At 38.9% G+C, this 15,734-nt stretch overlaps 1 protein-coding gene across 3 annotated transcripts in view; it reads left to right on the top strand.

Moving 5' to 3' along the window:
- Stim2 (stromal interaction molecule 2) overlaps positions 1–9,666 on the top strand; it is a 110,713-nt gene extending 101,047 nt beyond the window's left edge. For all 3 annotated transcript variants that reach the window (XM_070012926.1, XM_070012925.1, XM_070012927.1), the window contains 2 exons: positions 3,416–3,689; positions 8,010–9,666. In XM_070012926.1, the coding sequence (XP_069869027.1) occupies positions 3,416–3,689; positions 8,010–8,487 (752 nt within the window). In that variant the 3' untranslated portion in view covers positions 8,488–9,666. The remainder of the gene's footprint in view (positions 1–3,415; positions 3,690–8,009) is intronic.
- The last annotated feature ends 6,068 nt before the right edge of the window (positions 9,667–15,734 follow it).

The following is a 15,734-nucleotide window of genomic DNA, read 5'->3' as shown; positions in this document are numbered from 1 at the left end:
CTATGGCTTTATAGTAGAGTTTGAAGTTTGGTATTGATATTCCTCCAGCAGTGTCCTTTCCATTGAGGAGCATTTTTGCTATTCGGGGTCTTTTATTGTTCCATATGAATTTTTGGATTGCCTCTTCTATTTCCTTGAAGAATGAAGTTGGAATTTTGATAGGTATTGCGTTGAATTTGTAGATAGCCTTGGGAAGTATTGCCATTTTCACGATGTTAATCTTTCCAATCCAGGAGCATGGGAGGTTTTGCCATTTTTTAAGTTCTGTGTTGATTTCCTTTTTTAAGATTTTAAAGTTTTCATCATAGAGGTCCTTCACTTCTTTAGTTAAGTTAATTCCTAGGTATTTTATTTTTTGTGGGGCTATTACAAATGGAGTTGCTTTCCTAATTTCAGCCACATTTTTCTCATTGTTGGCATACAGAAAAGCCATTGATTTTTGGAGGTTAATTTTATAACCTGCTACTTTGCCAAAGTTTTGAATCAGCTTGAGTAATTTGGGAGTGGAGTCTATGGGATTCTTTAAATACAAGATCATGTCATCTGCAAAGAGGGAGAGTTTTATTTCTTCTTTCCCTATTTGGATCCCCTTTATGGCTGCATCTTGTCTTATTGGTATAGCTAGGCATTCTAATACTAGATTGAAGAGAAGTGGAGAGAGTGGGCATCCTTGTCTTGTTCCTGAGTTAAGAGGAAATGGCTTTAGTTTTTCACCATTGAGTATAATGCTGGCTGTAGGTTTGTCATATACAGCCTTTATTGTATTGAGGAATGTTCCATGGATTCCTAATTTTTCCAAAAACCTTCATCATAAAGGGGTGTTGGATCTTGTCGAATGCTTTTTCTGCATCTATTGAGATAACCATGTGGTTCTTATTCTTGCTCCTGTTGATGTGATGAATAATATTAATTGATTTGCGTATATTGAACCAGCTTTGCATCCCTGAAATGAATCCTGTTTGATCATGGTGTATGATTTTTTGGATGAATTGTTGAAGTCGAGTGGCCAAAATTTTGTTGAGAAGTTTTGCATCAATGTTCATCAAAGAAATGGGTCTATAGTTCTCTTTCTTTGATGAGTCCCTACCTGGTTTTGGGATGAGGGTTATGATGGCTTCATAGAATGTGTTCGGTAGTGAGCTTTCTCTTTCAATTTCATTGAAGAGTTGGAGGAGTATTGGTGTGAGCTCTGCTTTGAAGGCCTTGTAAAATTCTGCTGTAAAACCATCTGGTCCTGGACTTTTCTTAGCTGGGAGGTCTCTAATTGCTGTTTCTATTTCAATGCTTGATATGGGCCTGTTAAGCTGGTTTAACTCATCTTGGTTTAGTTTTGGCATGTCAATATTTGCTAGGAAAAGGTCCATTTCTGTCAAGTTCTCAAACTTATTAGCATAAAGTTTTGAGAAGTATTCCCTTATAATGTCCTGAATCTTGGTTGTTTCTGTGGTGATGTTTCCATTCTCATCTCTGAGTTTATTAATTTGGGTGTGTTCTCTTCTTTTTCTGATAAGATTTGCTAAGGGTCTGTCAATTTTGTTAAGTTTTTCGAAGAACCAACTCTTTGTTTTGTTGATTCTTTCTATAGTTTTTTTGGATTCTAATTCATTTAATTCTGATTTAATTTTGATTCTTTCTTTCCGTCTACTGGATTGGGGTTTATCTTGCTGCTCTTTTTCAAGGAGGTTTAGATGTGTCATGAAATTGCTAGTTTCAGATCTCTCCAATTTGTTGATGTAGGAGCTCAGAGCTATAAACTTGCCTCTGAGTACTGCCTTTGCTGTGTCCCAGAGGAGCTGGTAATTTGTGTGTTCATTTTTGTTGAAAAGCATGAACATTTGAATTTCCTTTCTAATCTCTTCCATGACCCACTCTTGATTCAGCAGTGTGTTGTTCAGCCTCCATGTGATACCGGACTTTCTTTGGTGGCTTTTGGTGTTGAGTTCTAATTTTATTCCCTTGTGGTCAGAGAGAATGCAGGGTATAACTTCAATGTTTCTGAATTTAGACAAGTTTGCTTTGTGGCCTAAAATGTGGTCTATTTTAGAAAATGTTCCATGTGCTGCTGAGAAAAACGTGTATTCTGATACTGCTGGGTGAAATGTTCGGTAGATGTCTGTTAAGTCTAGTTGATCTATGCAGCTGTTTAGATCTGCGGTTTCTCTGTTGAGTTTTTGCCGAGTTGATCTATCTAGTGGGGAGAGTGGTGTGTTAAAATCCCCAACAATTTATGTCTTTGGATCTATATGGGATTTGAGGGAAAGTAGTGTTTCTTTGATAAATTTGGGTGCTCCATTGTTTGGCGAATAGATATTTAGAATTGTAATATCCTCCTGAAGGAGAGATCCTTTAATTAGTATGTAGCGACCTTCTTTATCTCTTCTCACGAATTTTAATTTGAAGTCTATTTTATCTGATATTAGGATTGCAACTCCCGCCTGTTTATGGGGGCCGTTTGCTTGCTAGATTTTGTTCCAGCCTAGGTAAAGGTACTGTTAACACCTACAATCCCCCCCCCCCACCTTTGTTTCCCCTAGTACTGAGCTATAAACTCAGGACTTTGCACTTGCCTGGCTTGCTTGCTCAGCTGGTACTGTACCACTGGACCATGCCTCCAGCCCTGCTTTTTGCCTGCTATTTGGGAGATGGAGTCTCACAAACTTTTCTGTGTGGACTGACTGGCTTCAAACTGCAGTTCTCTAGATTTCAGCCTCCTGAGCAGCTAGGATTATAAGTATGAGCCACTGAAGCCTGGCTCATAAATCCAATCCTTTATAACCTATTTGTCTAGCCAAAGTAAAAGTCTGTTAAGTTCTATTAAAATTTCTGTACTTGAGATAAATGTTTAGAACCTTATTTTAATAGTGTTGCATAAATATTTAGTGTTTTGGCATTTAAGTCTGAGCAATAGCACTGTAGAAGCAGTTTTCACAAAAAGTTAGAGGCAAAAGAAAATAGGTTTGGAAATAACTTTATTTTGCTAATTTTCTGTTTTAATACTAACATCTATAAAATAAGTTTTCTGTTAAGTATAAAATAAATACGCTCAACTAATATTTAGATTTAAGGGTTGGTTATAGTGGGTAAATTGTATTGTGGTTAGTGATGTTAGTTTTTTTTGTAGGACCATATGTTTAAGTTCTCTTCTGTTTAATTTTTAGATTTGTTGCTATTTCTGCTACATCTCCATTTCTTTTTTAAAATTTTATTTTATTGCAAAGATGCTGTAGAGGGGTTACAGTTACAATGAGGAAGGTCATGAGTACATTTCTTGTCCAGCATTGTTCCTAGCATTAGGGGAAGAGAATGATAGTAATTATATAGCTACTTGAATAGAAAAAGATCAAATCATATATTTGCAGTGACCATGAAGGGAACACTAGGCATTACAAGCGTTTGCATTGCTTGTGTCTTTCAGGGACTGTGGCTAAACCTGCTGGATCTCTAGCCCGAAGTAGCAGTTTGTGTCGCTCTCGTCGTAGCATTGTGCCCTCTTCGCCACAGTCCCAGCGAGCCCAGCTTCCTCCACATGCTCCTCATCCAGCCCACCCTCGTCATCCTCACCTGCCTCAGCATCCCCAGCATTCGTTGCCTTCCCCTGATCCAGACATCCTCTCAGTGTCAAGTTGTCCCGCACTCTATCGGAATGAAGAGGAGGAGGAGGCCATTTACTTCACTGCTGAAAAGCAATGGTATGGGCAGCGAATAACCTGCATAATATCGGGTTGTGTTGACATGAGGGATATGCGGATGAGCATGGAGATGGGAACTGAGGTGCATTGTATTGGCTTTCTGTAGCTGTGTAACAAGGTGCCACAGACTCAGTGGCTTCATATGAACACTCAAGTCTATATCAGAGTCCAAGCCTAGGGGGACTACTTTTTTATTTTTATTTTTGTTGATTGTGGGGCTTGAACTCTGGGCTTGGGCACTGTCCCTCAGCTCTTCAGCTCAAGACTAGTGCTCTACCATTTGAGCCACAGCTGCCACTTCCAGTTTTCTGATGGTTAATTGGAGATAAGAGTTTCATAGACTTTCCTGCCCAAGCTGGCTTTGAACCGTGATCCTCAGATCTCAGCCTCCTGAGAAGCTAGGATTACAGGCGTGAGCCACCAGTGCCCTGCTTAGTGTGACTACATTACTCAGGGTCTATAGCCTCCTAAAATGAAGGTATTGGCTGGACTGTGTTCTCATCGGGTCCTTCTCAACACCCATGTGTTGAGTAGCAGAATTCAGTTCCTAAAGGCTGCCTGCCATTCCTTGCAGTTTGACCTCTGTCTTCACATGGAGCCAGCAGCAGAATTTCCCTTCTATAAATCCAGCCTTTGCTCTGAATCTCTTAACTTCCTCTGTCTCAGATCTCTGGACTCATATTTAGTTACTTAGACTTATTTTTATCTATGACATCCTTTCCTAATAGCACTTATATTTGACTGTGATTAAATATCTAGTAAAGGTACATATACTGTAGAGGCTAGGAATTTGCAAGCCATTCTACAAAGATGTAGGTAGATACTTGAGGTATGAGCTTACCTAGAAGCCATTGGACACATTTGCTCAGGCTCCAAATGTAAACTTGTTAAATAATTTTATATTAGAATATAAATGCTTGAGCATAAGTTGTACCTAAAGAAGCATCACATATGCCAGTCATGGTCATCATGCATGTCCCAGCTACTCATGAGGCAGTGATAAAAAGTATTATGGTTCGAGGCAAGCCTGGGTAAAAAGTTAGCGAGAGGTAGTACTACCAGAACAAACAACAAAATCAAGTTGCCAAACAAACCAAAAACAATAACAAAAAATCCTCCATCAATTATTAGTGAGAATTTAATTTATTGCTATTTAGTGATTTATTCTGTTGCATGCTGGTATTTGCTAGCACATACATAATATATCCCAAAGTTTAAGAAATGCTGGAGAACTTAAAGGAGAAATGATAAGATTAAATAAATGTGGGCTGGGAAGGTGGCTCAGTGGTAGAATGCTTGCCTTGCATGCATGAGGCCCTGGGTTCAATTCCTCAGCACCACATATGCAGAAAAAAAAAAGCCGGAAGTGGCGCTGTTGCTCAAGTGGTAGAACGCTAGCCTTGAGGTGAAGAGCTGAGGGAAAGTGCCCAGGCCCAGAGTTCAGGCCCACAACTAGACCCCCCCCCAAAATAAATGTGTTAAATTTGTGACCTGATTAGTTTCACAAAATGGATATAGCAGCATGTATTCTAGTCCAGCTTAAGACCCCAGTGTTATTTCCCTCCCTGCCTGCCTCCTTGCCTTCCTGTCTGCCTTCCTCCCTCCTTCCTTCCCTTCCGCTGTACTAGTATTTGAACTCAGGTCATTACACTTGACAGGCTGACACTGTACCACTTGAGTTATGCCTCCATCCATGTTTTTCACTGGTAACTTCTGAATTTGGGACTCCCTTCATGTCTGGGCACATGCCTAAACCTGTTTTTAGGCTTCTCATCATTGATGGAAGTGTTTGCAGCTGAATTCAGCTTCTCTGTGGAGATGGAATCTTAGTGATTTTTTGGTCTGATCTAGTTTGGAACCATAGTCCTCCAAATCTTAGCCTTCCAAATAGCTAAAGATGATGGGAGTGAGCCACTGGAACCCAGCTAGCAAAGCAGCTTTTGGTTTTGGACGAGATCCCACATAGATTGAGATGACAGGTGAGTGTCATTGCACCCAACCAACTGTGGGTTAAAAAAGGCCAAGGACTAGATAGATATTTGCACTGTCTAATAAAAGTTTTCTCACTAATGGTATGTCCTGTGCTGGCCTTGAACTGTGATCTTCCCTTTGTCTACCTCCCAGTTAGCTAGGATTATAAGCAGAAGCCACTACCCCATACAGCTGGTAAATCAGCTTTTGATTTGAGAAGCTAAAAAAACTCCAAGGAACACCAATATATTCCATTCAGTTACCAATCATCCACTCAGCAAAAAGTCACTTCACAGAAACATGGCTACTGTGATTGATTTCCGAGTTTGGTCATTTTATCATATCTAAATTGCCTCCTGCCTTTAGTAGCACTATCACATTATGAAAGCATTTGGAAGCTCTGTATTACATACAGGTATATTATGTGAAATCATTAATTAAATCTTAAAGAAAATGTTTTAGCTGGGCATCCATGGCTCATGTCTATAAATCCTAGCTACTGAAGATGCTGAGATCAGAGGTTGGAAACTAGCCCAGACAGATTCACTAGACTCATCTTCAACTAGCCACCAAAGGCACAAACTGGAGTTATAGTTCGAGTGGTAGATACACATCTATATATACCATATAAATATATTTATATATATATTCTCTAATACCTTATTTAAATATTTAGCCTAGGGGGGTTTGTACCTTGTAGGAAAGATACTCTTCACTTACCTGTATATAAGGTATATAGAAATGTCTAAGAACAATCTTAACAAATACCTAAAATATGGTTTTATCATGATGTATTTGTCAAAAGTAAATGCAAAAACAGTATGAAAAGCAGTAGTAATTAAAGACCACCAAAGTGAGAAGCCTTCTCTGTCCATTCGCTCACATTATTTCTTTGCCAGATTACTTTTACTTTGTCTGTACTTTCTGCTTTTTAGTCTTTCTTTTTCACAGAGTAAACAGTACCCATGTTGGACTCAGGACATGAAAAGTGAATTAGGCATGGTTCTACTCCTCACTATTCCATTTTTTTCTTTCTCATTTGTTACGTATTAATTTCTCACCCTGAGCTTTACATGGTTCTAGTGCAGAGAATACAGACGTTTCCTCTAAAGTTTCTTTTTCTTCTGGCAACAGCATAAACAAGTTAATATAAAATGCCATTTTTGCTGCTTGTGCATGCTGGGATGTTGAAGATGGGTAAAGGAAAATGAATGCTCCTTTTCACAGGTGATGAGGAGGGGCCTCTCCGTGGAGAGGGCAGTAGCTTGAAGGACATACGCAGTAAGCCACAGAGAGGTGAAATGGAAGGCTTTAGCAGACAGAGGAAACAGCAGGTGCCAAGCCCTGTGGGAGTGTCTGTGCGTGCTTGAGGAACAAGACAGCTGCTGTGGCAGTGAGGAACAAGAGGGACATGGGGATAGAGCCAGCCATACCAGGGTCTTGCAGGCAGGGACTTTGGATCGGAAGGTCTTGAAGTGACTGAGGTGTGGTGCTTGAGCTTGTTTGAAGTCCCACCACTGGCTGTGTAGAGAAATAACTGAGAGAAGCACAGGATGGAAGCAGAGAGACCAGTTAGGAGCAGTGGGATCATTTAGGTGAGGTCAGAGAGGTTCTGGAAGAGCAATAATCGCACAAGGAGTCGTAGGGAACATGCGCTTGAACTACGTGTTGAAGGAATGGCTGGATAGCATTTACTATATATGATGGGTGTTGGGTTATGAACTTTAGCTTTCTGCCCTTCTTTCTCTTTCTACTGTAGAGAAAGTGGGAGAAACAGTCACAAAGGAATATTTCTGCGAGAATTTATTGATGACCCACTTTTTGAAACTAGCATTGTAGAGTTACCTTTCACCTTCTGTCTACTCTGTCACACTTCAGTTCTGTTTGTCCCCTTTTAAAACTCTAGTAGACTTTACGTTTTAGTGTAGAAGGTTCTTTATTTCCTTAGGGAACTGTATTTCATAAAGTTAATGACACTTAAATGAAGGGAAAAGCAATGACCAAAATTCCATTGTTTCAGATATATAGATTCAGAAAAAAAATGGTAAAAGAAAACAAAACTTGAAATGTTTAAAAAACTATAATATTCAGACATTTTTATTTCCCTCTCAATTGAAGAAAGGATATTTATTTCTTATATTCTTTTTGTAAGTTTATAGTATACATAAAAATTAAACAATTTTAATAAGCTTTATTAAAATCATAATTTTCTAGTTGAATTATGTACAGAATTGTAGCATTTCTTACGTTTTAGCAATTAATTAATGACAGTAGTTTTAGTTTGAATGTCTTTCAGCACCCTTAGGAATAAACTGATTTAAAAGTTTTACCATTGACTGTCTCACTCAGGGAAGTGCCAGACACAGCTTCAGAATGTGACTCCTTAAACTCTTCCATTGGAAGGAAACAGTCTCCTCCTCCAAGCCTCGAGATATACCCAACAGTGTCTCCTCGAAAGATATCCAGAGATGAGCTCTCCCTAGAGGATTCTTCCAGAGGAGATTCGCCCGTAACAGCAGATCTCTCCCGGGGCTCTCCTGATTGTGTGGGTCTGACAGAAACGAAGAGTATGATCTTCAGTCCTGCAAGCAAAGTGTACAATGGCATCTTGGAGAAATCCTGTAGTATGAACCAGCTTTCTAGTGGCATCCCGGTGCCTAAACCTCGCCACACATCATGTTCCTCCGCTGGCAACGACAGCAAACCAGTTCAGGAAGCCCCAAGTGTTACCAGGATAAGCAGCATCCCCCATGACCTTTGTCATAATGGAGAGAAAAGCAAAAAGCCATCAAAAATCAAAAGCCTTTTTAAGAAAAAGTCTAAGTGACCTGGCTGACTTGTTGGGATTCCATTTCAGCGGCACCTGTAAACTTTTTTTCTCCCCCCCTTTACTTCCTGTCTTTGTTTTAATTTTAGGACCGTAACTCCATTGGGGCTTTCAAAACTGGATGCCATAGTGGAATGTCCTTCAAGGCAACTGTCTACTGTCTGCTTATTTAAATGACTACATAGCCAATTCATCAAGTCAGTTATTACTGAAAAATCATTAACAGATGAGACAGTTTACAGTCATTTTTGCCTATTTATTTCTGCATTTTTGATGGTGATGTATATACAATATTTTGTTGAAAGCCACTATGGACTTATAAGCTTTAATGGACTAGTAAGCCAGCATGGGCTTGCAAAAATTTCTTGTTTACCAGAGCATCTTCTTATCTTTCCACAGAGCTATTATGGACTAAATAACTTAAAAGAAGTGAAACTAATTGCACTACTGTTTTCCAGACTGGAAAAAACAATCTCTGCAAGTGAAACTGTATAGAGTTTATAAAATGACTATGGATAGGGGACTGTTTTCACTTTTAGATCAAAATGGGTTTTTAAGTAGAAACTAGGGTTTCTAATTGACTTGATTTCTGGAAATGAAAACCCATGCTTTTATTATGGGACGCTTCTTCAAAATGCATTTAATATAAAGGTTCAAGTCCTGCTGTAAAGATCATGTTTTGTTTTCCCCAGGGCTTTCACTGTGATTTACTGCATTTCAGGCTGTATGAAAAATATAAATAATTTAAGGCGAGAAACCTCTTGATTCTTTATGCGAATGGAAGAGTTAAAGCTTGATTGGAGGACTTAAAACATTCACAAGCAAAATTGAGGTGGGGAGTGTGGGGATTCAGACCCTTGTTTACAGACTTGGAATAACTGCAAAGGACTTACAGTGTGTGGAAAATTTGTACTGTGGAAAAGATAATAAATTGGAGACAATATTGTGTGGGACTGCTGATTTTCGTTGATAACACTCCACTAAAAACACTATGTTTTCTGGAGAGCTGTGTAAGCTGTCTTGTTGCTTAATTGCAATATGAGAAATAGTGATGTTTTTGGAAGTAAGTTGTCAACAAATTTTCTTTCTATTTTATATTGTCTGTCATATTTTATGTAGTTTGAAATGTTTAAATGTTCTAATATCAAGATTAACAAATATAAATTTATGGTGCATTTAGATTGTGTTGTATTAATTTGTAAAGTTTGGTATTCATTAAATCAATAGGCTGTTGTAAAGCTTTCCTGTGACAAATGCCACATAGAGGCCCAAAGTGCATTACCATCTGGGGAGTTCCTGTGTGTTCTGCCTTTAAACCTTCAGTCATGAATGCTCTGATAAATGCACTGTGGATGGATGTTTGGAGAATCAGCAGATACACTTTAGCTAGGATGTGTTCTCTGCATAATGGCTAAAATGCATCATGTCTCACCCAGTGGTCTTTAGATGAAAATGCTGATTGATAAATGAGAAGTTTCTTTGATATTTGTGTCAAAGGAACCACTAATTACTAAGAGTATGGAGAGTTGTACAAAATCTCCTGTAAATTATGATTGTTTATTTTCCTTTGCTCCTGTTGCCAAAAACTACTAAGATTTTTAAATGATATTTATATAGGCTGATACTTTTATATTTAACAGACTAAGTATTGTAAGGACAAACATTGACTTAAATGAAGATAGCATTTTGGATAATAAATACATAATAAAGATAATCTGAAAGGTAAGATTTTGGATCAAACTCTAAAGCTATCTAAAAAGGGGAAATAGTCATGCATAAAAAAGCTGAAAAGGTTAAGGGAATGCCTTCCATTTCATTTTCATATAACCAGCAGCAGGGATTCTGCTCATTGAAAATTTCCAAAGGGAAGAAAACTTTATTGATGGATAGAAAAGATGAGCGCTGCTGAAGCATGGAGGCTGGGGGAGGGTGCGTGTACGTCTAGCTAGGTAACCGCTAGTCTCATCAGCAAGGCCTGCGGGTCAGCCAGGTGCTCCTGAGCCTGGGGAGAGAACAGTTTCCATCAGGAAGTGTCCTGTGGGTGCAGCATTTTCCACGTTCATTTCTAGATTTATCCAAGGAATATTTACTGCTTTATGTTGTTTACAATTTTAATTTCACATGAATACAGTACTCTGTACATTCAACAGGAAAGAAATGAATTTTGGAAAGTAACAATGATTTCTGTTTTATATCATTCATATAATTATAGCATTTTTATAATTTTTTAATTACCCACTTGTTTTATGTTAACATTTAAAAGTTATTGTGTCTTCTTGCTTTTAAAAGTAATAACTTACTGTTAAAAGGGGGGAAAAGAACATTAGTTATAGGAAAAGAATAAAAGAAAACAAGAGGAAGCGAATCAAATTCTACTACCCAAAAGAACTACTTTGAATATTTTGGTATGTTTTCTGCCAGATATTTTTCTACACATGGATGTATATTTTACATAATTGAAATCATATATTCATTTTCATATTATGCTTTTTCACTTAAGAATTTCTCCAAATCATTAAAATCCTTTATGAGCAACATGTTAATGGCTGTATAATACTATTGTATGGATTTACCATAATCTCCTTAAACATTCTTGTACCATTAAACATTAGGTTGTTAACCAAATTTGTGAAATGTGGAGTGATAGCATGGAACATTTATTGAACACTTTATTGCCAGACACTGTTGTTTTAAACTCATATAGTCTCAATTTTATATCAAACCCTGTAAGGTAGGTGCTTCTTGAAAAATTATTTAAAAATTTCCATTTGGCTGACGAACCGCTAGCCCAGAAAATTAATAATTTGCTGCAGGTCACATAGCTAGTAATTGGGAGAACCATGTTTTTAACTTTTAAGCCATCTAGTGTATTTTTTAAGAAGTGTATTGAAAATGTAGACATTTTTAGTTCACGTTTTTATATATGTACATTATGTATGTATGTGTGCACATACATATAGCCCACATACCTACTTGGGATAGATCTCATTTAAAAGATTTTGTACATATGGCTGTACTGATAGCGTTCCCACAGTACTTTAGTGTATGACTAACTTTACTTCATGCCATTGTTTCTGAGTTACCATTTGGATAAAACTTGAGTTGTGTTTTGTTTTTCAACTAATCAGGATTTATTTGATCATATCAGTTTTTTTCATTCTTAATTTAAAAAGTAAGTGAAAGAAAATCTAGGTTTAAATTTTAATCATATTGATCCGGATCTTAAATGAGAGTGTTGTCTTGTTTAAAAATGATTTAGGTGATAATACAGTCTTCTTGATCCATTAAACAACTGTTTACTAGTCTACCGTGTATCACTGATGTGAGAAGCATAGAATGTAGACTAATATGATGTGCTTACTTTAGCAAAATAGATTAGACGGAAGTTCTTGTAAGGGATATAAGTGTAAAATATTGGGAAGCTGGGAGCTTGTAAAGGAGGGATTTTATAGTTCAAAAATATTGTGATGAGTAATTTAATGGTGCTCCTTTGCAGAAGGCATGGGGATCTATTGTGGAAACATAGGACTAGGGCCAAGTTATAGGGCTTCTGCTAATTAGTAGTCTGGTTTTAGCAAATGAGCCTGCAATTACTGAGTTCCAGCCACACTTGATAATAGCAGTGAGGATGTTTATTTGTGGGTAATGCTCAGAAGCATAACATCTGAGCACTCCCATATAATCCTAGATAGTACTGATTAAACAGTTCCTCTCAACAGCCTCCAAATGGCCTAGTCTCTGTTGTTCAGATATACCTAGGTAGGATCCACACTGATCATGAATGAATTGGAGTCACGTTTCAGATTTCACTTCCATATCAAAATTGAGTTTTTTTTCTGGAATTCTCCGTAAGTCTCTGTGTGGCTGTAATTACTGCAGATCCATCTGTGACATTACAGAGGCTTTGATTCAGATCTCAATTTCTTCTTTGGGTTGAGACTAAATGTCCAGCCTCCTCTCCTAAATTGCACAGTTCTGACTGCCAGATTCTCCAGTATCCCGATGAGCCAGTTTTTACGGGGTCTGTGGCAATGTCTTCATCATCAACCTCCAAGAGAGAGCAGAAGCTAGAAGGTAAGGCAGGCAGTTTGTCTTCAAGCAGACCAGCAAGTGTATGCCAGGGACACCCAGTGGCACAGCCATTCTAAAACTCCAGTCCTTAACAGCCAACCTTTTGCTTTCCAGCCTTTCCCTTTCCCCTAGCAGGTTCTTCCCTCTCAGACTTGGACTGTAAGAAATCTTACCTGGATCAAAATGGTTCTTTGTGTCTTGCTTTAAAATCTCTTCAGTTTCAAGTAGTTTTGTTCATACCAGCTGTCTAGTGTTGTAGTTCCCGGAGGATACTGTGTTTATTACCTAAACATCACTTGCATTGTAGCTCAGCTCCAAAATACTCAGGTAGGCTGATTTTTCCATCTGTGAGAATGTGACGGGATAAAGATCTCTAACAGGCCCACCTCTGCTGCTCTGTGTTATGGCACCATGGTCCAGGAGAATCAAGATCATCCACAATGAGGCACTAAAGTTTTCCAAAGTGAGAATGTGGCCTTTGTTGTTAGATTTTTCAGGAAACCCCTCCCTATGACATTCAAGATGTTCATCTGTATCAAAAGAGAAGTACAGTATCAAGAGATTAAGGGGGTGTTGGGCAAGGGGATAAAATGAAGCTTTTGTGCAGCAGTGAACTACTATATCAGAAGTTGCCTTTGACTTTTAAAGGTAAGAAAATTAGCCTGAAAATAGGACTGGGCGTTGGGCTGTGGGAGTGGATTGAAGAAGGGGAGGAAGGGTCCGTGTACTGTCAGACCACCAAGACATGTACATTTGCTTCCTAGACATCTCTACTCTTCTGGACCCTCATTTTTTATTTTTATTAAAGAAGCAATTGAATCTTTTCTTGGTGAACTTTCTACTTGTCACATTTCTAGGCCTTTCAGTGCTTATAGAATAAAATACAAACAGATGAACAAGAAACCTTATGCTGCTTGGCTCTACCCGAATTGCCTCTTGTGTGCTGCTTCTGGACACCCAACCAGTCATGCGGGACTCCATGAAGCTTTCCTTCCTCCTCTCTGTACTCCTGCTGCCTTTTACTGAGGTGTCTTATACAATCTTGGCCAACTGTCTAAAGCTTTACTGCTGCTTTCTTCTCTAGGAAGCCTCCTCCCATGAGTGCCCCCTGGCTGAAAGAGATACCACTTCTGTGAGCGTCCAGAATTTTCTGTGTTTGATCATATCACTTGTCATATTACCTTATAGTGACTCGGCTACTTGTTTGCCCAATAGACTAAACTACATAAGTGTGGGGACCCCGCCTGTGTTAGCTGCGAACTGCCAAGAACTGGCAATATAGGCACAATACCTTGCATGCCTGGTGAGTGAATAAATAAACAACAGACACCGTTGCTGTCTTCAGGTTTGAGGCTATTAAGGCCCTTCATGAATTGAATGAGTAGAAAACAGTTCAAGACTAATTCCCAATACCAGTGAGTATTGTATACTGACGTTTCCTTGGCATGGAGTGACTAGTGTGTTTTCTTGAAGAAATATTTTTAAGCTCAGACTCTGTGATGAATGATGGCTCATAGGCCTTATAGGGGAAAGATTCTTTTAAGCTATGTGTAGAGTTTTACTCAGTAAAGATCCTGAACATATTCAGGCTGGGCTCTATCCTCCAAGACTCAGCATTTAATGTCAGTATTTTATATCTAGTAATTAGTATGATCCTTTGTATTAACCAACTATTCTGTCAGTAATTATGTTCATGAGAATACAATGTGCTGGACAAATAACAAAGAGAAGCATAGTTCTTACTACTTCAAGAACAAATTCATAATTCAGTTACCACACTTGTGTGTATGTTTTGGTTTGGTTTAGTGTTGGTGCTGAAAATGGGGTTTGAAGGCATGGCCTTTTTTTTACGTAGGTAGGCTTTGAACTTCAAGCCTCAGATCTCAGCCTCCTGAATTTCTAGGATAGCAAGCATGAGCCACTGGTGCTCAGCTACTATGCATGCTATGAAGAAGAGTTCACAGGTCTCAGAAACTATATAAAGGAGGTCCAATTAAACTTGAAGGAAAACACGTTGGCTGAAGTGACCCTGCAGGATTAAGAGGGAGCTGATTAGGAGTTTCTGAACCAAACAGTGGTAGTAATACCATGTATAGAAGGATTGCATGTGGGAATAAACCAGGTTCAAGAAACTGAAAGCATAGATGGCTGGATTTTAGTGAGTAAAGGACAGGGACAAGATTAGTCTTCATCAGGCCATGTTGGAGATTTGGGGCTTGACCCTGAAATGAACTCAAAATTACCAGCAAGGTTAAGGATATGAAAAAGTATTCTGTCTTGTATCACCATTACTTCCAGAGAGATTGAGAGTAATACATCAGTTATATATCTCTGAAAGTGCCCTCACCTGGTTCTCAAATACTCAGAAAATAGCAACTGGTTTCCAAATGGAGGGAGACAAGAATAGAGTGAGAATGAGTGCTGCACTGAAGGGGCGTAGCGAGGACCGCAGGGAGACCGTGGGGTGAGGTGGAAAGGAGAGCTTTGTATGAGCTCAGGGCAGCCACAGCACAGTGATTAAACAGCCGCAAGTTACATTCTCACAGTCCTGGAGACTGCAAATCTGAGATGAAGATCCCAGCATGGCAGGGTTTTGGTGTGTGCTTCTTGGCTTGAAGATGGCCACTTCCCTGTTGCCTGTTGCTCACGTGGCAGAGAGAGTTGGCTCAGACATAAGAGATTTCTTTCTGTACCAACTTAGAAGGCTATCTATCAGTCCTGTGGGATTAGATCACCATCTTTAGGAGCTCATTTAATTTAAACTCCTCAGAGGCCCCATCTCTGGACAAGCACATTGGGTTTAAGGTTTCACTATGAATGGAACAGTTTAAAATTCAGCCTGTAGCAGGATCTTATAATGTAAAGCCCTTGAGAAGGGGTTTCTCAGTGAGGGTATAAAAAAGTTACTCATGAAGCCAGGTGCTGGTGGTTCGTGGTTGTAATCCTGGCTACACGGGAGGATTGTGGTTTCAAGCCAGCCCCTGCAGGAAAGTCTATGAGACTCTTACCTCCAGTTAACCACCAGAATACTGAAAGTGGACCTGTGGCTCGAAGTGGCAAGAGCAGAAAAGCTTAGGGACAGCACTCAGCCCGGAGTTCGAGCCCCACAACCGACAAAAAAAAAAACAACAACAACTCATTAGAACATTCTTAAAACCAATCAATTTTTTCTTAAA

Source organism: Dipodomys merriami, unplaced genomic scaffold (assembly GCF_024711535.1).
Source record: "Dipodomys merriami isolate MVZ:Mamm:240054 unplaced genomic scaffold, mDipMer1.0.p SCAF_9, whole genome shotgun sequence".
Lineage (NCBI taxonomy): Eukaryota > Metazoa > Chordata > Mammalia > Rodentia > Heteromyidae > Dipodomys > Dipodomys merriami.
This window is presented reverse-complemented; position numbering and strand designations above follow the sequence as displayed.